The 26,233-nt window shown below is 48.9% G+C and overlaps 2 protein-coding genes across 5 annotated transcripts; both read right to left on the bottom strand.

Annotated features, from left to right (window-relative positions):
• Positions 1-9,485: 9,485 nt before the first annotated feature.
• Positions 9,486-16,691, bottom strand: Trim65 (tripartite motif containing 65). 4 transcript variants are annotated; one of them, XM_078041654.1, is made up of 6 exons: positions 15,093-15,940; positions 12,119-12,214; positions 11,647-11,880; positions 11,385-11,541; positions 11,183-11,254; positions 9,486-10,721 (listed from the first exon to the last, which is right to left on the bottom strand). In XM_078041654.1, the coding sequence occupies exons 1-6, from the start codon at positions 15,492-15,494 to the stop codon at positions 10,147-10,149; spliced, it is 1,536 nt and encodes a 511-aa protein (XP_077897780.1). In that variant the 5' UTR covers positions 15,495-15,940; the 3' UTR covers positions 9,486-10,146. The 4 variants fall into 4 exon arrangements, with proteins under 4 accessions (XP_077897780.1, XP_077897779.1, XP_077897781.1 ...); XM_078041653.1 differs by having other exon boundaries at positions 11,385-11,562; positions 15,093-15,925; XM_078041655.1 differs by lacking the exon at positions 11,183-11,254 and having other exon boundaries at positions 11,385-11,562; positions 15,093-16,691.
• A 364-nt stretch (positions 16,692-17,055) lies between these two features.
• On the bottom strand, positions 17,056-21,891 carry Mrpl38 (mitochondrial ribosomal protein L38). The gene is made up of 9 exons (XM_005332577.5): positions 21,731-21,891; positions 21,466-21,645; positions 20,003-20,137; positions 19,720-19,928; positions 19,187-19,259; positions 18,988-19,033; positions 17,871-18,029; positions 17,535-17,671; positions 17,056-17,393 (listed from the first exon to the last, which is right to left on the bottom strand). Exons 1-9 carry the CDS (start codon positions 21,795-21,797, stop codon positions 17,257-17,259), a joined length of 1,143 nt encoding a protein of 380 aa, XP_005332634.2. The 5' UTR covers positions 21,798-21,891; the 3' UTR covers positions 17,056-17,256.
• Between the last annotated feature and the right edge of the window lie 4,342 nt (positions 21,892-26,233).

Here is a 26,233-nt window from a genome sequence, read left to right as displayed (position 1 = left end):
GCTCAAGCGGTAGAGTGCTCACCTGGCATGCCTGCGGCCCGGGTTCGATCCTCAGCACCACATACCAACAAAGATGTTGTGTCCGCTGAGAACTAAAAAATAAATATTAAAAAAATTCTCTCTCTCTCTCACTGTCTCTCATTCTCTCTTTAAAAAAAAATTTTTTTTTTGCCACACCTTAATCCCTGTGTTCTGGGAGGCTGACATAGGAGAATGGCAACTTCCAGCCCAGCCTCTGCCATTTACAGAGATCCTCAGCAACTTAGTGAGACTTGTTGAGAACCACAGTTTAGTCGGAATGACGCCTGGCATTTTGCTAGAGGGAATGGTTGAAAGGTGACCCTGCTCCGGGATTAGGGGGGATCCTGCTGCCTCAGGTGCCCCCGCTTCTTTGGAGTTGACTTGTTTTGGGGGGAGGGTTCCGGGAGAATTGGCGCAGGGAGCCCGGTGGAGGGAGTGTGTTCTCAGGAAGTGTGTGTGGAGTGCCGGTGAGAGTTGGGGAATAAAGAGTTGCTGTTTGAACCTACAAGGCTGTGTGGTGGCTTGGTTATTTGTGCCCAACCAGACTGCAGCAGAGATTGTCTCAAATTAAAAATAAAAGGACTGGTCTGGGGTGGTGGCTCCGTGGTAGAGCACTTGCCTGGAATATGTGAAGCACTGGGTCCGATTCTCAGCACCACATAAAAATAGATGAATAAAGTAAAGGTTCATGAACATCTAAAAAAATATTAAATAAAATAAAAGGACTGACTATATAGCTTAGTGGTAAAGTGCCCCTGAAGAAATTTGGAGCCTAATATTGAAGCTCTGGGTTCCATCCCCAATGTCAGAAAAAAATGTCTTTTGACTTATACACATATTTACTCGGTATCTTAGGTCATTCAAAGAGTAAACAGTTTGTTGAAGCCATGACAGAAATCAGCAGACCTGGCTGACCTGCTGCAGGGCCCTGCTTGGCATGGACAGCTTCTCCTTGTAGCGTTCTTCTCCCATGTAGTTGTTGGTGCTCCTGTTTTAGATGTGTCGTCACTTCTCTTTGGTGTCCAATTCCCCATTCCTGGATGGCATTAGAGCAGATTATGCTAACTGAAGTTAGCCAGCCCCCCAAAACACAAATGCCGAATGAATGTCTTCTCTGATATAAGGGGGGGGTGACTCAAAATGGGGTAGGGAGAAAGAGCATGGGAAGAAGATTACCTCTAGATAGGGAAGAGGGGTGGGAGGGAAAGGGAGGGAGAAGGGGAATTGCATGGAAGAGGGAAGGAGACCCTCATCCTTATATAGAATACAGGTATGACGATGTGAGGCAGGGGAAGAAATGGGTCACATTAGATTGGGTAGAGAGAAGTGAGGGGAGGGGAAGGGAGGGGAAGGGGGGAAGGAAAGGGCAGCAGAATAAAATAGACTTTATTATTGCTGTGGGTATATATGTGACTGCATGACCAATGTGATTCTGCAACCTGTACACTCAGAAAAATGGGAAATTATACCCCATCTGATTCAAATGTATGATCCTCCTGCCTCAGCCTCCTGAGCTACTGGGATTACAGGTGTGTGCCACCATGCTCAGAAAAATAGGTTAATATTTGCAGCATAGGCATGCCCACGGGACTGACCAGAAAGGACTAACAAGATGATCAGAAGGGACTATTCATAGAAGAATAGGTGACCAAAAATATCTCCCACTTTGGAAGCAGAAAAGGGCCATTCTTCCTTCCTCTGTCCCCTCAGTGGGCTTAGCAGACTGGCCATTTCTGCTGCAGCTTTTGATGACCCACTGGCCTCACTGACCCTGCTTGCACCTCCCTGGGCCTTTCATTCCTGCAGGAGTCCATAGCTGTTAAGCAAGGGCCTGCTGGGTCTTCTGCTGGCTGCTTGGTGTCGGGACCCCCTCCCCATGTTTGAGAGCTCCCCACCTAGTGATTCTTGTTGGAAGATCCTTCGCAGGTGGCAGTCATCAGAGGCCCAGCCCTGCTCTTGGACATCCAGCCGGCCACAAGGTGGGGAGCAGGGATACCAGGGTGGAGTTGGCAGCAGCCAGGGAATGGTCATGATGGGGGAGGAAGATCTTCTTTTCTTTCTTTCTTTTTTAAATATATATATATATATTAGTTGTCCATGGACCTTTATTTTATTTATTTATGTGTGGTGCTGAGCATGGAACCCAGTGCCTCACACATGCTGGGTAAGCGCTCTACCACTGAGCCACAACCCAGCCCTTTTTCTTTTCTTTTTTTTTTTTTCCAAACACAAGTTGAGTATCTCTTATTTGAAAGAGATGCAAATAAAGTGTTGCAGATTTTAGAATATTCTCATATATATGAGATATTTTGGGAAGAGGGTGCTGAGGGCCATTGCCAAGTAGGAATGATGCATGGAAATTTCCTTGCCAGCGTACCCCATGTTAAATGGAAATTTGCTGTGACATTGCATGTGTGTTTGAGAAAGGACCAGGGTGGATCCAGGTTTAAGGTGTATCCTGCAGGTTTTACGAAGTATCCTGGTTTAAGATAATTTGGGTTTAGGGCGTTCCCGGTTTAAGACAATCTGGGTTTAGGGAAGTTCCAGGTTGAAGGTTATTGCTGCTGGGAATAGGGCGTTCCTGCTGCCTGAGTTCCCGTTGAGTTCTCGTGGAATTCAGAAAGTATTTTGGGACGTGAATTTTGCGGCAGAACTTGGATTCCCCCAGAACGTGTTTGTAGAGGGCCGGTGTGAGATCGGGAATAAAGAATTGCTGTTTGAATCTACAAAGTGTGAGTGGCTCGTGATCTTGTGCCCAGCCAAGACCTTGGCATTTGGTGGTCCGTCCTCGAAACGTCTGAAACTTGGAGGTGAGCGAAAGTGCTCGCCCCTGAGGGAAGGCGAGAGAATGGGTGACCATTTCAAAAAACAATGTGTTCTTGTTTTGATTTATTTTGTTTTTATTTCAAGTTGCCTGTCCCTAGAACTTTCTCAGGCAAACTGGGAAAAATGGTTGGCTCAAGGTTTGAAGTTTGTCCGCCCTGAGGAAGAGAAATTTGATACAATGATTTTTTTTTTTTTTTTTTTTTTTTTTTTTTTTTTTTAGAGAGAGAGTGAGGAGAGAGAGAGAGAGAGAGAGAATTTTTAATGTTTTATTGTTTAGTTCTCGGCAGACACAACATCTTTGTTGGTATGTGGTGCTGAGGATCGAACCCGGGCCGCACGCATGTCAGGCGAGCGCGCTACCGCTTGAGCCACATCCCCAGCCCCGATACAATGATTTTTTATTCCGTTTTTGTTTCATTCAGTTGCGGTTTTGTTTTGTGTTATCTTATTGGGTTGCGTTATCTTCATAATAGATTAGAAATTAGTAAAAATCAAACCGAAAAGGTGTTAAGTAAATTGTTAGAGGTTCAGACCATGGAGAAAGACATTTTAGATCAAGCAAAAGAGAGGATCTCTCGAGCTAGTCAGACAGAGGAAGAAAATTTAAAGGAAAAGGGGTTATTAGGAAAAAGGCCACAACAAGAGGCTGTTACTAACTCCGTTTTATTACCAGAGGGCGTAATTCAACCAACAGCCCCGCCGATGGAGACAGCTGAGTGGCCCTCAAACCCCGTAGTTGATAGATGGGATCCTGAGACAGGACCTCAAAGATTAGCATGCCCTGTACTTGAACAGGTAGGAGGGCAGCGAATTCACCGTGCTTTAGATTTTAAAACAGTGAAGCAGTTAAAGGAGGCACCCCAGTGAGACCAAGAACAGCTAGGGCATATGTTGATACAATACAAAAATGTAGCCCATGGCTTTTTAGAGACGAGTTATTAAGTATATCAATGGGACCATCATGGGATCCTGTAGAAGGATTTTTCTTCAACAAGAAAGAAATGGCTAGTTCTGTTTACTACATTTGTCTAAGATCCTGGTTTTTACAGACATCTAATTAATTTACAAAGCTAAAGTGTTAAAATATCAACCACTAAATATAAAATCAAGTACTCTTTACTTATTAAGTTCCATAAGGTAATATATTTAAACATTATGTGTGTTTTCATAAATTGGTAAATAGAAAAAAGTTTACTATTGCTTTGGTCTGTGTCTTTGCTGAAACAAGGTTACTAAGTGTTAAGATTCTATCAGGTGTAATTTATATACAAAGAGTATAAGAAGTTTCAGTTGGGTTTCAATTACAGTATTATAGTACCATAAAAAACATGAAAGTATTTCATCTTATTAAAGTGGAGTAATTTGTCTAAATCAGAAATTTTATAAGAGTTGTTTCAGAATGTGAATTTATAAAAAGGGTTAATGGTTAAAAAAAGAGATATAAAAAGATTCAAGACGTGGAAATATATTTTAATATAAAAGGTTAAAAGGAAAAAGAAATATTTCTAGATGAGATAATCTCTGTGTGGTAATGTAAAAAGTTGTAAATGCCATTTAAAAAGATTTTGAGGAAACTAGACTTACTTTAAAAGCTTGAGAAAGGAAGAAAGAAGAAAAAAGGTATTTGTACATGGCAGATTGAGACAAAGCTTCTTAATGGAGTAAAAAAGAGCCTTTAGTTGAAGGGCAGCCATGTAAACTAATATTAAGCGATTTAAACAGAATCTAAGCCTCGTTTAAAAGAGTAAAGCTGTAGGTGGTGAAAAAGTACATCTAAAAGTACAGTATAGATGATAATTGGAAGGCTTTAAAAGGTTAAATTGAAGGTGGTCGAGATACCTTCATGGCGGAAAAAAGATTGCTTTACTCATCAAACTATTAAAATGCACTTATTAAACCAAAAAGAGGGAGATGAGATAATCTTTGTGTGGTAAAGTAAAAAGTTGTAAAATATCTAAATAAGTTGCAAAAGGCTTTAAAAGGTTAAATTGAAGGTGGTTAAGATGCCTTCATGATGGAGAAAAAAAAACCATGAAAATGGAAAGATAATAAGATAAAAGATATTTAGATAAAGAAGATTAAAAATTTGAAGTGAAAAACTTTAAAGACAGAAGTATAGAAAGTTAAAAAGATAAAGAAGATGTAGAAAGATAGAAAAGATAAAGGAAGACAAGAATTTTAAACCCACAAAATAGGAAACAAAAGAAAACTAGAAAGAAAGAAAAAAAAAGCAACTAAGGGTAAATATACAAACCTTAGAAGAAAACTAGAAGATAGAAATAATATAGAAAATGGTTAAAAATGTCAAGTAAAGGTATTTCAGATAAAAAATACCAAAGGCTAAGACAACTATTAGATACAGACATTCTAGGAAAAAAGAGGTAAAAGAGAAGTTTAAAGTCAAATATTGGATAAAAAAGAAGAACAAGGAGATTATTAGTAATTTTTTTCCAAAAGCCCATCAACTTTAATTTCTGGTGATGCAGAAATTAGAAGTCTCAGATGAGGGTGTTAAAATTTAAACTAGAAGGAAATTGGTTTAAAACCACATCAAAAAAATTAAAAGGACTAAAGTAATTCTAAAAACTAAGGCAGAATGCTTTTGAAAGACAAATTTAAAAGGATCTTTAAGGGGTATATATCCCCCAAAGATAAACTTAAAATAACCCTTTTTACTCTAAACTTTCTAAATTTGGATTCATCAGGACTTAGTGCTGCGGAAAGACATGTATCCAAAAAATGTACATAAGCCTAAGGTACTTTGGAAAGATATTCTAACAGGACAATGGAAAGATCCTGACCCAGTGATTGTCTGGAGTCGGGGTTCCGTTTGTGTTTTTCCACAGGGAGAACAGCAGCCGATTTGGATTCCAGAGAGATTAACTAAAGCAATTTCTACAGAAAAAGATGATTTGACTCAAATCCATAACAGCTGATATCCAGAGCTCCAGCTTGGCTATTCTTACATCTGCGACAGTGATTAACCAGAGTGCTTTTTTCAATATCTATTTTATTATTGCATTTTTCCCACATCATAAAGTTCTATTTTATTTTTGAGCTCATACAAACCTAGGTTAATGTTTTTCTGATCAGTTTTATTTTTTGACTGTGGAGTTTTTAAACATTGCAATGGAGATTTCACCTAGGTAAAGCTACAAGGCCTTTATTGTCTTATGTGTTGTATGTTATGTGTGCACACTTCTGTTTTGTGTTGTATGCCTGTATGTGTATATGTCCATATTTCATATATGAGGAGCGCTCATGAAAAAATGAATCCGAATTTTTTTTATTCACGTGATTTAAATGGTTTAATTTAAATTAGGTAAACAGCTGTTAAGGATTGTTTTTAAAGGTGGTTAACAGATCTGTTTGTTTACTTTCACCTTTCCTTCTCATTATATTTAATAATTCTGTTCAGGATAATGTCTCTTTAGCATCATTGCCAGAATTCCCATCTCCATCCCAGTGCCGGTGAAGACTAAGATAAAACCAAACTACAGCTTCTATGATAGCTATCACAGTAAACTGTATAAACTGATGCATCAATGAATATAACTCAACAAGTAATGCTCAATCAAGGACTCGATTTACTTTGGGAAGAAATGGACATATTGATAGACTTCCACTTTGAACTGCCTGCAGAACTTGCCTGGACTATATATCAGTTGTATGCATTGTGAACTATTGTCTGGTGCAGCGAATTGTGGTAGTGCTGGCATATCTTTGCTGATGGTGTCACCAGTGAAGCAATTTTTCAAAAGGAGCTGTCAATTGGCTTGGTGTCGTGGCATTTCTGTATCCTCCTCCCTTCTACTAGTGATGGTCTAAAATTTGGGGGCCAACAGAGGTGAGGCAAAGAACCTCACCCCCCCACTGGTGCATAGGCCTCTCCACAAGTATGGCTGAATGTTGGACCGGTAGTCAGTGACGGGTTGATCCAATTGCAGTGGTATCAACCTAAGACAGGAGGCTGACGCCTAGAGGTCAGTTTTCCCATGACGGGTGAGAACCATATGTTGAATTGGACAACCTACCAGGCACGGTCCTTAAGCCACATTGCTTGTTGTTTAATTAATCAGAAGGGGGGAGATGCTGAGGGCCATTGCCAAGTAGGAATGACGCATCGAAATTTCCTTGCCAGCGTACCCCATGTTAAATGGACTTGCCTTGGAGATTCGCCGTGACATTGCATGTGTGTTTGAGAAAGGTGACCCTGCTCAAGGACCAGGGTGGATCCAGGTTTAAGGTGTATCCTGCAGGTTTTAGGAAGTATCCCGGTTTAAGACAATTTGGGTTTAGGGCGTTCCCGGTTTAAGACAATCTGGGTTTTAGGGAAGTTCCAGGTTGAAGGTTATTCCTGCTGGGAATAGGACGTTCCTGCTGCCTGAGTTCTCGTGGAATTCAGAAAGTATTTTGGGACATGAATTTTCAGGCAGAACTTGGATTTCCCCAGAATGTGTTTGTAGAGGGCCAGTGTGAGTTCGGGAATAAAGAATTGCTGTTTGAATCTACAAGGTGTGAGTGGCTCGTGATCTTGTGCCCAGCCAGACTGCGGCAAGAGGGCCCAAGTGTAAATATGAAATTCATTTCTTTTTTGTCGTTGTTCTTCTTAGTTACACGTGACAGTAGGGTGTATTTGACATACCTCACACTCATGGAGTAGAGCTTCCCGTTCCTGTGGCCGTACGCGACGTGGAGTTTCACTGGTCGTGTATTGATTCATACGTGACGTCTGACTCCTTCTCCTGACTGTCCCACTCCCTTCCCCTCCCTTCCCTCCATCCACTTCGTCTTCCTCCCCTGCTATTTTAGTCAGCTCTTCCACAGCTGTGACTAAAAGACCCAACCAGCACAACTGTAGATTAAAGGCTCATTACAGGGCTCAAGGTTTCAGAGGTCTCAATCCATGGACAGCAGGTGCCTTTCCTTGGGGCTCAAGGTCAGGTAGAGGGAAGCCACTCACTTGGTGATCAGGAGCAGAGAGAGACTCTCAAAGGGACTCTCCCAGGGATCCACCTCTTCCGTCCACACCCTACTCACCTGCAGTTGCCACTCAGCCAGTCCCATCCAGATTAATTAATTGACGGAGTCAAAACTCCCATAATCCAATCATTTCTCCTCTAAACCTTCTTACATTGTCTCACACACGAGCTTTGATGGACACCTAATATCAAGACCATAAGACTTCTTATTATGTATTAGCATCCACCTATCAGAGAGAACATTTGGCCTTTAGTTTCTTGGGACTGGCTTATTTGAAATTCAATTCTGTTTCAGGTCCACCTTGCATACGAAAGGTGGCTTGTGTGGCTCAGTGGTTAAGGGCCCCTAGATTTCATCCTCAGTACCAAAATAAATCTTTATTGTGCCAGGCACACACCTGTAATCTCATGTAATCTCAGCAACTCAGGAGGCTGAAGCAGGATAATTACAAATTCAAGGCCAGCCTTAGCAACTTAACAAGACCCTGTCTCAAAATTAAAAGAGGAAAAAAAAATTAAAGGACTGGGGATGTGGCTGTCAGTGGTAAAGTGTCCCTGGGTTCAATCCCCATTATGCACCCCCCCAAAAAACCCAAAACATTTATTGTGAAATGTTTATTTATGAATATATAAAACACAGCAAATTTAAAAATTAAAAAAGCAGGGGCTGGGGATGTGGCTCAAGCGGTAGCGCGCTCGCCTAGCATGCGTGCGGCCCGGGTTCGATCCCCAGCAGCACCACATACCAACAATGATGTTGTGTCCGCCGAGAATTAAGAAAAAAATAAATAAATGTTAAAATTCTCTCTCTCTCTCTCTCTCTGTGCCCCCCTCTCTCTCACTCTCTCTTTAAAAAAAAAAAAAAAAATAAAAAATAAAAATAAAAATTAAAAAAGCAAACATCCTTGTAAACACCACCCAGACCATGAAAGTAGAACATTTCAAGTAAAAAAAAAAAAAAAAAAATTACATTGGGCTGAGTATGTGGCTCAGTGGTAGAGCATTTGCCTAGCATGCACAAGGTCTGGGGTTCCATCCATCCCTAGCCCAGAGAAACAAAAAATGCCCCCCAAACAAGCAAAAACTGCCAAACGGTCTAGCATCCCCTTTTTGGAAATGAGCACAAATAACACACATTTTCATGGAAACATGTTCTGGAATAGCAAAAACCACACTGAAACAAAAGGAGTTTACACTTGCCAACACCTACACCCACCATACATCTGATTCCCATAACCCACAGGTTGGGTTAATGAGAGTTGGAGTACCTGTCATGCCAACTTGCCTAAATCACCTGGCAGGTCAGTGATGGTGGGGGGCAGTCATGTGGCTCAAGGCTGCTTCACTGCAGCCTTGCCTATAAAAAAAATTCAAATGCTCATTACCTGAGCCGGGTGCAGTGGTGCACACCTGTAATCCCAGCAGTTCAGGAGGCTGAGGCAGGAGGAACACAAGTTTCAGAGCCAGTCTCGGCAACTTAGTGAGATCCTAAGCAATTTAGTGGGACTCTCAAAATAAAAAGGGCTGGGGATGTGACCCAGTGGTTAAAGTGCCCCTGGGAACAAAACTTAAATAAATAAGTGAATGAATGCTCACTGTGTTAATGACAAATAAGTCTACTTTTTTTTTTTTAAAGAGAGAGTGAGAGAGGAGAGAGAGAGAGAGAAATTTTTTTAATATTTATTTTTTAGTTCTTGGCGGACACAACATCTTTGTTGGTATGTGGTGCTGAGGATCGAACCCGAGCCGCACGCATGCCAGGCAAGCGTGCTACCACTTGAGCCACATCCCCAGCCCACAAATAAGTCTACTTTAGGAATTTAGCTTAACCATAAATATGGCCAAAAATTCCTGCTAAAAGTATTCATCAGCAATACTTTTATAGCCAAAAATAAAACAATTTAAATGTTCAGTAATGGGAAAATAAATTTGAGCCATTAGAATGTTTCTTGGAGTCATTTGTGGCTCACCTGCCCACGTGCTGACCAATCCTTCCATCTGATGGTCCCACATGCTCTCCTGGAAGGCTACACGGGCGCTGCTCCAGTGTGCGAGGCCCAGGTAATGCTAAGAACTAGCTTCTGCTCGGGGATAGGGTCTCCTATTTCACCCCCTTCTGGCCCCTGTTCCCTTCAAAGTAGCTAGAAAAGGAAACTCAGTTGGGGCTCCCCATTGCCTCCCTCTGACTCAACAGAGGCCAACGCCTTGTTGTTTTAGACTCTGGCCTCAGGTCCCCAGGTCAGAGGCTGACCTGCACCTGGGCCTATGAGGCACAGAGGTACCTGTCCATAGCCAAGAGTTCCATCCTGTGCCTTCCTCAGCTGAGACCTGAGCTCTTTTCCTGGGACCCTGGAGGGAGCTTGGCTCCAGGCTGATGGCACAGGGTGAGGGTCCTCCCCTCCAGAAGCCAGAAAACGGGGCAAAGGGGCCGGTTGAAGAGGGCATGGAAGGTGTGCAGGAGCTTAGTCTGCGGCTCCAGGCTGTAGAAAGCAAGGCAGCCTGAGGTCAGGTCCAAATCCATGCCCACCAGCCGCCCAGACAAGCTGGGGAGGCGCTGGACCTCTCCCTTGTGCCAGGCCTGGACGCTGTCTTCCTGTACGCAGAGGCCCCAGGAGGAGGGCCCACGGCCGATGTTGTCTGTGTGGGTTCCCTGCTTGCGTCGCATCAGTTCTGGGTAGGCGACGCCCAGGGTCACTGAGTGGCCAGAAGTCCGCACCTCCCAGTAGTGCCGTCCAGCCTGGAAGCTCTGGGAACACTGCACCTGCCAGAGCTCAAAGTTCCCTGGCCGGGCTGGGCCCTGGGGCTGGCGATGGTGCTTCACCTGCTGGTTCTGGTGGGACAGGAGGAAGTGGCGATTGGCACTATCTGGGTCAAAGGTGAGATTGCGATAATCTGTTGGGGAGAGATGGACAGAAGTAAGTAAAGGTGCCATCCTATCCCCAGGGGCGGGGGGTGAGCAACCACCAAATGTCTGCCAGGCTGAGCACTGGGTGTCTTGGCAGCATTTAATCCTTACTGCTTCTTCGGAGGTGGAATCGTCTATGAGCTCCATTTCATAAGTGAGAAAACTGAGGCTCACGGCTCACAGATAAGCTAACTGGGTATCAAGTGAGAGACAAATCATGATAGATTAATGTCTATGTGATCAGAATCTGTCCTTTAACACTATGCTGGTTGCACCTGCTGCAGGGTAGATGTGGACGCGGTGTGTATCCTGCAATAGGTATGCACGGGAAGGACCAGAGGACAGATGACCCACACAGGACAGTCATAGCAGGCGCCTGCTGACACGCTCACACGTATGCACAGACATGCATGCACAGTACACACAGACAGGCCTTGGGCCTCCTTACTCTGCCAGAGTTCCCTCCTCAGCGGACACAGCATGCGTGTGCTTGGGACCTGTGCCAGGGGACGCGGGGCCTCTAGGGAACAAAGCAGTATTAGGGGAATGGATGTGGAGGCCAGCAAGGCAGACCCCTGGCCTTTTCTGCCTCGTAGTGGGAGGAACAGCTGGGCCCAGACAGGTAGGGAGAGGTCTGGGGTCAGCCTTACCCACAGGGCCCGAGTCAGCAGCCTTGGCTGGCACTCTGGAGGGGTGCCCCTCTTCCAGGAGAAGGCCACAAAGCAGGCTCAGCAACTCCTTTAGGTCACCCAGCTGCTGGTCTTCATCCCACTGTGGAGGGGTCAGCGGCCCAAGGGGTTCTGGGGGCTCAAAGAGCTGCTGTGACTCCTGAGAGTCCCAGCGAAAACCACAGTGAGCCCAGGTACAAGGGGAGGGAAGCCTGGCCCCGGTCCACTGCCCTCAGGCTGGTACCTGCAAGAAGGTCTGGTCATCCACTTGCTCCAGGAGACCCTGTACCCTGCGGCCATACTGAGCCAGGGCCTCCAGGTGGCTGTGCAGCCGCCGCTCCTCATCCTGGGCCTGTGTCAGTGCCTGCGTCTTGGCAGTCTCGATGCCTTTCAGTGCCATGGCCCTCCGAATCTCCAGGGCCTGCAGCAGGCAGCTGAACTTGCCAGAGACCACTGAGATCAGATTGCAGGCTGAGTTCTGTGTGGGCACAGGAGGAGCATCAGGGTGGCCAGGGCCTGAGCCACGCCAAGGCAGACCTGGGTTCAGGTGTAGGATACGGAGAACCTCTTCCCCCTGGGGCAGAATCCTGCCTAGGCCCTTACTCCCTGCTGCCAGGAGGTGTTTTCAAGATGGCTCACATATCCAGGGACCATCTGGTGGCTGTCCATAGGACAGTAGGAGGATATAGTGGGATGGTCACTGGCAGGCCTCCTACCTGGATCTGGCTGCTTTGTTGCTGCAGCTCCTGGAGCTGGGTCTTGGCCTGAGTGGCCTGCTGCTGGGTGATCTCCAGCTTGGCTCTCAGCTGGGCCTGTGGTGCTCATCCAGGGGATGAACAAGAGAGGGCCAGAATTGGCTGTGAAATCTCCCTGAGACTATCACCACCACCACTAGCAGAAGCTGGGCACCCTCTGCATGCTGCCCAAATCTGGGGTGACCAGAGGGTTAGCACACAGCGGCAGCCTCAGCATAAGCCTAGGAGAGCAAGGTCAAACTCCAGGGAGGCCTGGACAAGGCCTCAGCTTCCACTGTTGCAGATGGTGCACGGGCAGCACAGAAGCCTTGGGTTAAAGACCCAACTTCCAGTTCCTGCTTCACTTTTGCCTCTTGAAGTATGAGCAAACTGGGGCAGAGCCTCTACCTCTGTGGGCAATAGCCTCTTCTCCACCCGCAAGCAACAGATGGGAGCAATCCTGCTGGTGCAGGAAAACTGTGGGGAAAGGGCATCTGACAACGTTCAGAGCTGTCTGACAAGTGGGTGCTCCGGTGCCTATGGGCCCAAGTGGGAGGGGGACCTCTATTTGGTTGCGCTGATTCCCTTGAGGAACAAAATGGGTTCTCATGGGAACAGGAGACCATGCTGATGCCAGGAGTCCCTGTTCCCCGGCCACTGCTAGGACTGGTTCCTTGTACCTGGTCAAGACCCTTACTACTCGATTCTGCTCCTCCCAGTACCGTTCTGAGGTGGGACCAGTATCCACTGATAGGAAACGGGCCCAGAGAGGCTGACAATTTGGTCAGTTCTTAGAGCTTTCTAAGTCTAATACTTGTGGCTTCTGCCCAGACCTTCTGCCTCCAGCATTACAACCTGCTGGGGATGTCCAAAGTGAGGGGACAGCCCCTCTTGGCTCACTCAACCCTCCCTGAAGGACAAGCCTCTGTTCCCTTACCCTTTGGGTATTCTCTCCAGCCACCCCATGGCACTCCCCTTCCCAGTAAAACTCTGCTCCTCTGGACCATGTGCCATTTGGCAGAAACTCCTGCCCTGGCCCTGCTCCTTGTAGCAGTGGTCTCATGGTCTCTGCTGCAGACTCGGGGGCCTAGCTCAGTCTCCTGTGCCTGCCATGAGCAGAAACATCTCACCCTCATTCTCGGTGGCTTCAGCAGCCACAGGGATCACCCTCCAACAGCCTTCTTTCCATCTTAGCCACTCACTCCTGTGACCTCATGACAACCCTAGCCCCAGATCCGAAATCTCTATTCCAGGCATTCATTTTCTGACCACCACCTCCTGTCCCTTACTTGTTCCAGCCCATTTGTCCCCCCATCTTCCCACCTTGGCATGCCCCAAGTAGGCAACCCTCTGCCTCCCCGTCCAATGGGCCTCCTGGCCACCATTGCACCAGCACCCTGCCGCTCCTTAGAACACCCTCTGTCTGCCCCATCCCCAGATAATTCATTCCAACATCCTCCCTGCTGAAATGGCTACGGGCAAGGGCACCAGACACTAATGGTGTCAACCTGAAAGCCATTTTCATCCTCTTACCTCCTAGCAGCACGGAGCACCCCAGATCACATTCTCCTTCCTGCAACCTACTGTCCCCTGCCACCATGCCAAGCACTCTCCCAGGTAGCTCCTGCTTGGTTTGATCGCAGGCAGGGCTTCCTCTATCCTGGGCTCAGCAGAAGACCCCACTCCTTTCCAGGACCATCTTTCTCCTTCTTGTACAGCTTTCCTTGAGATTGCAACAGATGCCTATGATCCCTCTCCTGGTTTGTCCTACTGGTGTCCCCAGTCCCAAACTCTGCTCTCCACTCACACTTCTCAGCACACTTTAGCCCCAGCACTTGCTCAAGACAGAAACCAAGTCCCTAGCTGCCCACTTCCACAAGGGACTGTGACTTTTACTCATGGATTTTCCTCCCCTGACTTCGGCTTCTCCTTGTCCCTAAATTCCTGTTGTGGACCTACCTACTTGGGTCTCACCTCCTGCCCGTTCCACACCCCAATAGGGATCAATCTTCACAAAGCTGAAGTGGAATCTCATTGATCTCCTATTCCAAGCCTGCAAGGGTTCCCCACCCCGGTTTCTACAGAGAGTGGGCTCCTCACCAGGCCCCTCTGCCTCTCATGGTCTGGCCCCTGCTGACCTGGAAGGCCTCCAGGAGTGCCTGTTCTTTCCCACCCACTGACTGTGGCCCAGGCTGCCTGGCACCTGGATGCCCTTCTCCAGATCCTTTTCCTCCTGGCTGGCACTCCTTCAGCCCTCATGGGTCACCTAAAGGCCACTTCCCCTCTCTCCTTATGGCCCCCTTGAGCAGGGCTGCCTTGTTGTCTATTGCAAGGTCACACTCTCTGTAATACAGCTTGCTGTTCAGGGTGTCGCTGGGTTTTTGTTTTGTTTTTGTATGGAGGGATGGAAGCAGAGGCACTTTAGCACTAAGCTACATCCCTATCCTTTTTATTTCTGAGAAAGGGTCTCACTAAATTGCGGAGGATCTCACAAAGTTGCAGAATTTGCGATCCTCCTGCATAAGCCTCCCAAGTTGCTGGAATTACAGGTGTGAGCCCTGGTGTTCGACAATATATTTAGGTTTTAATGGGACCTTGACCCCTTAAGTGGATTCTAAGCCTCTCCAGGGCACAGACCACAGAAGACCTATTGATCAGTATGCTCCCCCTCCCCTCATACTGCAGGGGTTCTGCGCATTTACGGCTGCACACTACATTTAACCAGGGACCGAGAATGGAGTAGGGGTCCACTCCAAACCCCCTGGCTTTGCATTCAACCAACGGAGGGCTGTACTGAGCAGCTCCGGAGACCTGGTGAGCCCTGGCTGCAGACCCATAACTAAGTCTGGGTCTGCAGCCTTCTGCTTCAGCCGCCCGGCCCAGCCCGCGAGCGCAGCGCCGCGCGTCTGCGAGGTTTCGAGGCCCGGCCCCTCCCGCCCGGTCGCCGCGGCGTCACCTCGCGCTGGCGGCGCTCAGCGTCCAGCAGCGCCCGCTCGTGGAGGTCACAGTCCAGCACGGTGCAGGCGCTGCACACGCAGCGGCCCTCGGTGCGGCAGAAGAGCTCGAGCGGACGCCCGTGGCGCGGGCAGCGCGCCCTAGCGCCGGGGTCCGCACGGGGGTCCGCGCCGGCGACGGGGCGCAGCAACTCCAGGAGGCCGCTGAGCGCCACGTTGCGGCACAGCTCCGCGCCATCGGGGAAGGGCTGGCGGCACTCGGGACACTCTTTCTGACAGCGGCGCCAACAGTCCTGGATGCAGGCCCTACAGAAGTTGTGGCCGCAGGGCAGAGTCGCCGGGTCCCGGTAGAGCCCCAGGCAGATGGCGCAGGTCAGCTTGTCCTCCAGCTGCAGCGCGGCCATGGCGGAGGCAGCAGGAAGGCCGGCCGGCGTCTCTTAAAGGGACCGAGACTGCTGCGGGCGTGGCTACCGCGGGAGGAGCCAGCACCCTGCCCAGGAAGACAACGCACCCGCTCGGGCAGGTGCTGGGCACCGCGGGTCAGACCCTTGCGTGGTCCTTCTCCGACCGACAGCCTCTCACTTCCCTAGGCGTAGCCGGGGCTGGAGGTTCTGGGCCAGGGACCATCAAGGAACCTCATCCGAGTAGACCCTCCTTCACCCCCGGCAAGCTTGGGCAGTTAAATAAATTAGACATGTGGGACCTGATAAGAACCCCAGGGCACAGCTAGAGCTCAATAAATGCTCCCTCCTTAGTAGAGGCGCTGTTGCACTTTTTCCTGGAACTGTGTTCCCAGGCACTTGCCAGATTGGGTGTCTCCCTTCTCTGGGTTATGAGTAATTTTTTTAAGTAAACAGTTAGATGGAAATTTCTGATAACTAAGAAACCAGTAAAGTTTTTTTTTTCTTCTCCAAGGGCCCCTTAGAGGACACCGTCATCCTCTAGCTGCCGGGCTTCATATGACCTCCTGTTAGGGCGAGTTCCTGGTCTGGAACTTCAAGCTGTTCTGGATGCCCCCCCCCCTTTTAGTTGTCAATGGACCTTTAACTTATTTTTTGTGATGCTGAGAATCGAACCCAGTGCCTCACACATGCTAGGCAAGCACTCTACCACTGAGCCACAACCCCAGCCCCTGTACCCCATTTTTATTGAGTAACCCAAACATTTCCCCTGTGGCTGAACAGAGTAGAAGGGGCCTGAGTACTTGCCCATGGCCACCCTGGGCAATAGTGTGGTCAAGTCAATAGGGTGGTAAGGGGGCCGCCACACTTCCTTTTACCAAGCAAGCCTGACATGCCTGAGATGCAGCACCATGCCCTCTACAGTGATACCATTATCTTTCTGGAAAAGGTGATAGACCCCCCCCCACCCCTGACCTTCTGCAAGATGACCTTTAGGGAGGGGGAAACACCTAGCCATCCAGGGTCTTGGTCTGGAGTGGAGATTGGGTCAGAGGTCTCTGCAATGAGTTGCTGCCTTGCCTGGTCAGGTATTACATCGCAGGTATGGGGGCAGGAGTTTGCCACCATGCAGAGGCAGCAATGCTCAGGGCTGGCGTAGCTCAAGAGCTTATGGGTATATGAATACATGACCAGTGTAACTAGATATCATGTATAACCATAAGAAGGGGAAGTCATACTCCATAACCAGAAAGAATTTAAAAAAAAAAAAAAAAAAAAGGGGGGGCTGGGGATATATAACGCAATTAGTAGAGAGCTTGCCTTGCACGCACAAAGCCCTAGGTTCAATCCCCAGCACTGGGGAAAAAAAAAAAGTGGGGGTGGTGGGGAAGAGCTTATGGGACTAACCAAGGCCCACTGCCCATATCTTCTTCTGAAGCCACTGGATCATAGTGTTCTGACCCTATCTGAAGGTGGAGGTGAGAAGAAACCTTCTTCCACCCATGAAGCAGTACAGCTCCACCAGGGGGCTCTGGCTTCTCCTAGAATACAGACCCAGACCAGCAAGAGCAGAAGTCATCTTTATTCACACCCTTCCATTCCCACCTGACAACCTCCTTTGCTCCCAGCCTTGGGCCTGATGGGACAGGCCTATAGAGGAGCTGCCTCAGGCAGGGACCAGAACCCCAGAGCTCAGACCACAGGAGCTGTCTTTCCTGTTCCTGCCAGTCCAGCAGACCCTCCAAAGTGGGTACACTATGACCCCTCAGTAGATGCCATAGGTAGGCTCATGACTGTCCCTATACCGGTCCAGGTAGCGCAGGGGCTGTCTGTGCGGGAAGTGTTTCTGCTTGGGGTGGTAAGGGGGCGGCCGCACAAACTCAAACACGGGCTCCCGCATGTCTGCAAGAAAAGTGAAGGACCCAGGGGTGGACTCCTGCCAGGGACTGCCCATCTGAAGGGCAGCATGCCTGCCAGGAGCCATCTCCAACCAAGGCACACAGGAAAGGTTCATGTGTTCAGGCCCACCCCGCTCTCCCTTACCCAGAAGCTGGTGGAAGGTTTGGGTGACTGAGTCATCCCAGCGGCACTGAAAGAAGGCCAAGCCAGCTGGAGTCATGGCTTCCTGGTGTTTCTTGTAGAAATCAAAAGTGTGGAAGGTCCTCTGGGCCAGCTGGTAGCTGTAAGATGGGGAACATCTGAGAGTGGGAGGGGGCACCAGAGCCCTGCCCCCTCATAGGCAATCTGGCAGGCTTCCTAGGGTTGGCCTGGTGTACTGTTCTACCAGTCTCAAGGTGTAGGTCAAATGAGGCCAAAGCAAGAGCCACCATCTTGGGGAAGCTGGTCTGAGGTCTGGGACGTGTGTGGGGTACAAATTACCAGGGTGAAGGGCGGGTGTCTTCGGAGAAGTCGATTGGCTTGTCCTGCTTGAAGAGCAGAAAGGCGAAGCGGTGGAAGCCGGTGCCTCGGGCAGGGAAGGGGGGTAGATAAGGACAAGTCTCCTGTCCTTCAGTCACTCTGTTGCCTGGGATGTTGGTTCTGGTTGGAGGGAAGTAGTAATTAACTGCCACTAGGAGATGGCAAGAACACCTTCAGAATGTAAACCTTAGAGGCTGATGTCATTCCCTGTGGGTACAGACCCTGACCAATCTCTAGCAGAGCTCTGTGACCCCCTCAAACATAATGCAAATAGGTGGAGGGAGCAGGAGGGGCCCAGAGGCTGAGGACAAGGCTTCCAGAGACCATAAGGATGACAGCAGGGCCAAGCAGCCCATTTACCAGGACCTGGGAGCCAGGGGGTCTGCCCTAGTCATTCGGGCTGGAAAGCTGCACCACCTTTGGGCTGACTCTCTGAGGCCTGAGGGTCTGGTCACGGAAGAGCTGGCCTGGCCTGGCACTGGGGTGGCAACTTTACCTGCCCAGGTACAACTCTCCAGAGGGTCCAGCTCCACAGGCTGGTAACTGCAGTTGAATGAAACCAGCCTCCCACTTAACTGGCTTTAATTACCCAGAAGTCTCAAAGCTGGGGTCATCTGCCTGACCTCCCCCTGGCCTAGTGTTCAGAGCCAAGACCCACCAAGAAAATGAAGGGCACCCCCGTCTGAATTGCCTAGGGAAGGAAAGCCCAGCGGCTCAAGACTGTTTGGAGGTGTCACAACTGCCAGAGGCCTCTCCCAGTTCTTTCCCCCTTAGTCACAGTGCCCCTCAGAGTAGGTAAGAAACATGGTGGCAACATCCCAGTTTTACAGGAAAGGCTGTGGGTTCTGAGATGAAGAGGCTGTGGGAGCCAGCCGACGGCCACTGCTGTTTCCTTCCTTACTCATCTTCAAGGGCCCCTGTGCTTTCAGGAGGCACAGGTGAGAGGTAGGAGGTTAATTCAAAATCCTATGGTTAACCTATGGTGAAGCCAATTCTGAAATCCAGGGGCTGTTCTTTCCAGGCTCCTAGGGCCTCTCTGCAATTCCCTGACCCCTCCCACTCCCGACCAGATACTCACAGCAGCCAGTGGACGTATTCTGCATCTGGCTCCAGCAGGTGTCCATCTGCATAGAAACACACCTCACTAATCAGGGTCCTGATTCTCCTCCCCTGGAAGGAGGTGATACTGGAGCTCTCCATCTGGTCCTGGCCCAGTGCCCTGACCCAGGGGAGGAAGAAAGGGGAGGAAGGAGGCTCAGTAAACTGCAAACACCTACCCAGATTGGTAAGCAGCAGTGTCCACATGGAACCCTCATCTGCTTCATAGGTCACCTCTGGGGACTGGGCAGCCTGGCAGGGAGAGAACAGGAGAGCTGCCACTCCAACCAAGGATAAGCTGTTACAAACAATTTCTTTCTGGAAGGCTGTAGCTTGAGGGGGGTCTTGAAGAAGGCAGTGTCCATTCTGGCCTAAATCAGGCCTCTTGACATCTGCTCAGAGGCATGTAGACAAGGATGCTTACAGAAGGAGCCCTGAAGAGTTGTCTGTCATGAGATCTAAATGCAAAAGGGACCATGTGCCAAGAGACAAGGCCTGGGACTAAACTCTAGACAGTAGCTAGTCCCAGGAATGTGCAAAGATGGAGCTTCTTTTTCCTGTTTTTTATTATTGTCTTTGTAACTGTTTTGTGTTTCCCAGGAAATAAAAAAGAGAGAGAGAACCACAGAACCCCACACCTGGGAGCTGTGATGGTGCAATGGGATGTGTCTGTGTGCACACAGGACTGGGAGAAGGGCACGCTGCGTGGTACCTCAGTTGGAGTCACTTCATTGCCATGGTACACAGGCATCAGGTCCTCTTCACCCACAGCATAGGCCACACGCAGGGGAACCCAGGGCACGAAAGTGGCACCGTGGAACAGGTCTCGGTAGAGGCCATAATACTCTGCCAGGCGCTGCTTGTGGTAAGGGCCGCAGGTCCTCTCCCACTCAGCTCGCACAGCCTCCAGGGGGATGCTGGCTGGGAAGGAGTGAGGCCAGTTGGATGCAAGATGGGGACAGGGACCACCTAGGACCCTTCCTGTTAGGACTTACCTGTGCGGAGGCGAGCAGCCCGCTCTTCTTCCACATTGGCCCGAAGCTCCCTTAGGACCTGCTTCCGTTCGTGTAACTGTTGGGTCCGGCAGACCTTGGGTGGAGGCAGTCCAATGTCAACTTTGTCTTTGGGATCTGGGGAGGAGTGTGTTGGAGGAAGCAGGATTACATCTCTTGGCTAAGCTGCTGCCCCTACCTAGTTCTATTGCTCTATAGTTCCAGCCTCTGCTGTTGTCCTTCTCTTTGGTTCACAAAACTAAAACACACTGTGCGGTCTGCTTCCCAGATCTGAACAGGGCCCCGCTAAACAAAAAGATATAAGGTGAAGTTGTGTTTTCTGATGTCTAAACTAGGTCTCACTGAATCACTTGGGTCATGGAAAATTGAGGCAGATGTCATAATCACAGTTAGGATTCATAGTGGGCTATGGACATGCACCTGTGTCCTTAGTGGAATGAACAGCTGAAGTCAGAAGGATCAAAGAAGCACTTCTCACCTTTAATGGGGAGAAAAATAGCCTCAGAATTTTGTTAAAATTCAGATTTTGATTCAGGCCCTGCATTTCTTTCTTTTTCTGGGTGGGGGTGGAGGACTGGGTATTGAACCTAAGTAGTCTAACACATCCTGATCCTTTAATTTCTTTTTCCTTCAATTTTGAGACAGGGTCTCATTAAATTATGGAGGCTGGTCTCCAACTTCCCATCTTCCTACCTCAACCTTCCAAGTAGCTGGTATTTTACAGGCCTGAACCACCACACCAGCACACTTTGCCTGCGGTTCTGGTCCCAGAACACAGTTTAAGTAGTAAAGCCCTGGAGAACTTTCAATCTATCACCTTTACCTATTTACATGATAGGCAACCATGTATTTATTGAGCCCTCATTGGGAATGGTATTAGTGTAAAAATTTCTGTATCCTTTAATCCTCATAGAAATTTGGTGACAAAGCCACAATTATTTCATTTTACTCGAAGCTTAGGGACATCATCGGAAAGAGGTTGGGCTGCGGTTTAAATCAGGCTATCTAGTATGCCTGTAAGCGTCAATAAAAACTGCCTCTATAAAAGCTTCCAAAAAAAGATGTGCTCAGTAAGAATGAGTTCTTTAAAGGCTGGATTCCTGTTACCCGGCCCGGGGCTTTAATTTAGCAAGGCACCGCACACCTCGTGCTAGGAACCGTGCGGGTGCAAGGATCCAAAGGTGGGCAAGTCAGGCATCATCTGCAGGGCGCTTGCTAGCTGCGGAGACGGGAAAAGAGCACCCAGTGGCCAGAGCTACGTGGAGCACTTTAGGAGCACGGAGAGGAGTCCCAACCCGGAACGATCAGGAAAGGATTTTAGGAGTGGCTATTCTAGAAGCTGGAACTCTGACCCTTGTTGGGGTGCCCATCAGGAGGCTCAAAGGCCAGGACAGGCTCGCCCGGAGCACGCCGGCGGCTCCTCCCCGGAGGTCCAGGGCCCGCACCTGTCTTGTCCCCGAAGTACTCCCAGTAGGTCCGCCACCAGTGCGGGGCCCGCGCCTCCTGCTCCGCCCGGCGTCGGTAGCGGTCGAAGCTCCGGTACTTCTCCAGCCGCTCCAGGTTGCTCACGTCGATGTCCGCGTTGGGCATCGGCCCCAGCGGGGGCGTCCGGCGGCTCAGGGCGGCTGCGGGCGGAGAGCGGGGCGTCACGGGGGCTCCGGCCCGGCCGAGCCCCAGGTCGTCAAGAGCTCCCGACCCCAGGACCCTTACCCGAGGTGCCGAAGCCTCGCCAGGCCCGTCTCCCGCACAGCGCGGCTCGCCACCAGGGCGCCGCCATCTTCCCACAGGCCGACGCGGACCTTCGGAGCCCGCCCAGCGCCCGCCCCTGAGGCCCCGCCCCGGCGCCGGACTCCTCCCCCTCCGGGGCCGTCTCCGGAAGTGCCCGGGGCCGGCCTGCGGTGGAGCGCGAGCGGCCACCAGGGGGCGACGCAGCCTGGCCTTGAACCGCGAACGGGGCTCTTAGTCAGCCTCTGCGGCGCGTCCTGCGCTCTGGGGCGCTGGCGGGCGCGGGGACAGTGCGCGCATGGCTTCCGCAGAGCGCTGGGGCTGAAGTTCCCGATGGAAACCTTCGCGTCGCCCTTGTAGTTCCCTCTCTTATGCCAAGAACCAGGTTATAATAGTGCTCACCTCGCTGCTAGGGGGAGGAAATGAATTAACATTTAACAGAATACGTGCTAGGCCTGGATCATCTCCAGCTTGCCATTATCCACGCAGCAGCATAAGGGACCTGTTCACCCACAGGCAGGATCAGGGCTTAGCATTGCTCTGGGATCCAGTTCTAACAAGGTAAAACTTGGTAGCCCAGGTGATATGGACCCTCGTCTACCCCTGCCCCAGTCCCTCTGTCCTAGAACAACACAAGTTTCCAGCACAGCACACCGTCTGTTCTTCCACTGTTTGCTCTGCAGGCCACAAAGCCTTTCCACACGCTATCACTTCTGTTTTTACCTCCTCACGTTTCCCTCTGTGGCCTGACTGCCTTGCAGCACCAGTAGAATGGTCCCTCTGGGAAGTCTACCCTGACATCTCAAATGAGGGCTGGTGGCATGGTCAGTTGCTCCGACACCAGCAGAAGCTTGACCCTCACTCTCAGACTGAAGTGGACGCAGGGGTCTCTCCATCCAGTTGGAAGTGGCCATAAATGTTTCCATACATAGCAAACAGCTAAACCTCTCACCATCACTTCTACTTTGCCTAACAGGCTGTACCTGCTGTCTGCTAAGCTGTGAGGGTGATTCACAGGCCAGTAACACCCAGACCTGCTGTTAAGGAGTGGCTGCTGTGAAATTCCCACCGATACACAGTGGAACAGTGTTGGCCCAACTGGATTGTGCATGGTCATTGTGGTCTCCTTGGCTGTTTTACCTTTTCCTTTTGTTTCTGAATCCTCTTCTATGTGCCTGTAAAACCACCTGAGTCCTATGCAGAGTCTCCAGCAGCGCTGAGGCTTGCTGTTCAACCAGGTGGCTTGCACTTCCTTTCTTATTCTCTTCCAGCATGGAAGGCCCTAAAGAATGGGACTTACTTAGAATCCAATTATTTGAGGGGACTAGCATGGATTATCATGTGATAACTTAAAGCATATAATACACATGAACAAGAGAGTGAGAGAGGAGACAGAGAGAGAATTTTTTTTTATAAGAGAGAGAGCGAGCAAGAGGAGAGAATTTCAATATTTATTCTTCAGTTTTTGGCGTACACAACATCTTTGTTTGTATGTGGTGCTGAGGATCGAACCAGGGCCGCACGCATGCCAGGCAAGCGCGCTACCGCTTGAGCCACATCCCCAGCCCCACGTGAACAATTCTTGAAACTCGAAGCAATGGCTCCACCAATATTTCTCTAACAGGAATTAAGCATTTGGATTATGACCTTGAAGGAAATGTTATAATATTTTCCTCTGGTGCTGGGGATTGAACCCAGGGGCATTATACTACTGAGCTACACCCCAGCCATTTTTAAAAATTATGAGACAGGGTCTTGCTAAATTGCCCAGGCTGGCTTCAAACTTGTGACCTGCTTCTGCCTTAGCCTCCCAAGTAGCTGAGATTACAGGTGTGTACCACTATACCCAAAAGGAATTGTTATAGTTGTTAATAGGGTAAGACTGACCAATAGATACTGACTCATGTATGCACTGTATGCAGCCCTCTACAATGTCTGTGGCCTGGGAGAAAGAAATGTATTAGTTAGGCTACTTACATAGAAAACCGCTAAATGCTGTTTACAGGAACACTGAGCAGTTCCCAGCACCAAGGAAAGTGTTAGTCAAGTGCCTGTGGGATGTCTCTACTTGGCCATCACAAGAGCACTCTCTCATCATGAGTGACGCTGTGGTCACCCAAGTCAGGGATCTCAGGTTCTCCTTGACACGTGACCCATACCCAGGCACCGTATTTCAAAGGGGCACTTCTGTGACCCCTCATGGACATACAGAGTGATCTTGCCCTCTTTCCCCCCCCACACACCCTTGCAGTATTCTAACACTTTCTCTGTCCCCACTTTGCCCTAGTGTCCACCCCACAGCCACAATGGGCTCTCTAAAATATAAATAAAACTCTTCAGTGAATACTCATTTCCCTGAAGATAAAAAAGTTCAAATACTTTAACAAGATATATAAAGCTGCTGGGTGTGGTGGCACATGCCTGTAATACAGCAACTCCAGAGGCTGAAGCAGGGGAATTGTAAATTTAAGACTAGCAATCAAGTAAGGCCCTAAGCAACTTGTATCAAAAAAAAAAAAAAAAAAAAGATGTGGCTTAGTGGTTAAGTGACTCTGGATTCAACCATATTACCAAAACAAGATAAAAAGCCATCACCTCTACCTGCTCCCTAGTTCTAAACTCTTGTTACTGTGTCCTGAAGGCCAGGGTCCTGGGTTGCCCTGCACCACACACCCTGTGTGCTACAATCTGTCTGTGGTCTGGGAGAAATCTTCCAGTTGACTACAGAAACACCAGCTGCCAGGTGCACACCTGTACTCCTATCTGCTCAGGAGGCTGAAACAGGAGAATTTCAAGTTCAAAGCCAGCCTCAGTAACGGCAAGGCAGGTGCTAAGCAACTCAGTGAGACTCTGTCTCTAAATAAAATACAAAATAGGGCTGGGGATGTGGCTCAGTGGTCAAGTGCCCCTGAATTCAATCCCCAGTACCCCAAAACAAAACAAACCAAAACAGAAACAACAGCTGTCCCTATAACTGCCCATGGATATACCCCACCTTGACTCCTCTTTGCTACATCTGGCTCGGACCTGGTTAGGAGTGTCGTGAGAACTGAATCCTAGGCTTTTACAAGCGATTGGCGGGCACATGATGCTTCCCTCCTCAGGTGGATACCAACTCAGTAAGTGGAGGTAAATAAAGATCTTGTCCTTACAGTGCACTGTGTGGTATGCTTCTCTAGGGGGTGGCAGGAAGGATGTGGCTGAGAGTCTGGGGTCTGGGAATCTGCCTGAGCAGAACTCAAATCCAGGCTCTGTTACTATTTGCTGTTACTTTGGGCAGGGTATGTCATCTCACTGAGTCTCAGGTTCTTCATCTTTTTTCTTTTTCTTTTGAAACAGTGTTTTGCTAAGTTTCTGAGGCTGAACTGATCTTGTGATCCTCCATCTCAATTTCCCAAGTTGCTGGAATTATAGGTGTGTGCCATTGCACCCAGGTAGTTTCTTCATTTTTTAAAAAAATATTTTTTTAGTTGCTGATGGACCTTTATTTTGTTTATATATGGTAGAATCAAATCCAGTGCCTCACACATGCTAGGCAGGCTCTCTACTACTGAGCTACAACCTCAGTTCCGGTTTCCTCATTTTGAAGCAGGGATGGTAATACTACCCACTTGAGCTCTCTGTCCTGACAGATTGCAGGTGCTGGAGAGGAAGGACTTGGCCAGAGGAGCATGACAAGTTTGCTTTTTATAGGAATGTTTGACTGCTCTGTGAGGCTTGTTTTCCAACAAAGACAAGGGATACAAAACAAAAATGTTCTAAAAAGTAAGTACAAATCCTGATGGGCCTTCTAAGAATTTAATCATTAAGAATATGACAGTTGGGCTGGGTATGTGGCTCAAGCGGTAGCGCGCTCGCCTGGCATGCGTGCGGCCCGGGTTCGATCCTCAGCACCACATACCAACAAAGATGTTGTGTCCGCCAAAAACTAAAAAATAAATATTAAAATTCTCATTCTCTCTCTCTCTCTCTCTCTCTCCTCTCTCACTCTCTCTCTTTTTTTTTTTTAAAGAGAGAGTGAGAGAGGAGAGAGAGAGAGAGAGAGAGAGAGAGAGAGAGAATTTTTTAATATTTATTTTTTAGTTCTTGGCGGACACAACATCTTTGTTGGTATGTGGTGCTGAGGATCGAACCCGGGCCGCACGCATGCCAGGCGAGCGCGCTACCGCTTGAGCCACATCCCCAGCCCTCACTCTCTCTTTAAAAAAAAAAAAAGAATATGACAGTTTATAGGCTGGGGTGAAGCTCGGTGATAGAGCACTTGCCTAGCATTTAAGAGGCCCTGGGTTTATCTCAGCCCTTTCCCCCCAATTAAAAATACAATTACTTGGGAGGCTGAAGCAGGAGGATGACAAATTCAAGTTCAGCTTTGGTAACTTAGAAAGACTCTGTCTCAAAATAAAAGGGCTGGGGATATAGCTCAGTGGCAGAACTCCCCTGAATTTAATCCCCAGTACCATAGTAAGTGAGTAAGCAAGCAGAGCATAG

The sequence above is a fragment of the Ictidomys tridecemlineatus genome, chromosome 3, assembly GCF_052094955.1.
Source record: "Ictidomys tridecemlineatus isolate mIctTri1 chromosome 3, mIctTri1.hap1, whole genome shotgun sequence".
In the NCBI taxonomy this organism is placed as follows: Eukaryota; Metazoa; Chordata; class Mammalia; order Rodentia; family Sciuridae; genus Ictidomys; species Ictidomys tridecemlineatus.
Note: the sequence above shows the minus strand (reverse complement) of the source record. Positions and strands in the feature narration are given on the sequence as shown.

Coding starts and splice junctions, on each gene's coding strand:
- Trim65 (XM_078041653.1), bottom strand. CDS start 15,494: ATGGCCGCGCTGCAGCTGGAGGACAAGCTGACCTGCGCCATCTGCCTG. Junction 11,881..12,118: donor AACAAAGCAGCCAGATCCAG/GTAGGAGGCCTG, acceptor GTGCCCACACAG/AACTCAGCCTGCAATCTGAT. Junction 11,255..11,384: donor TGCTGACTCGGGCCCTGTGG/GTAAGGCTGACC, acceptor TTTGTTCCCTAG/AGGCCCCGCGTCCCCTGGCA.
- Mrpl38 (XM_005332577.5), bottom strand. CDS start 21,797: ATGGCGGCGCCCTGGTGGCGAGCCGCGCTGTGCGGGAGACGGGCCTGG. Junction 20,138..21,465: donor GTACTTCGGGGACAAGACAG/GTGCGGGCCCTG, acceptor ACTCCTCCCCAG/ATCCCAAAGACAAAGTTGAC. Junction 19,929..20,002: donor GGCTGCTCGCCTCCGCACAG/GTAAGTCCTAAC, acceptor ACTCCTTCCCAG/CCAGCATCCCCCTGGAGGCT.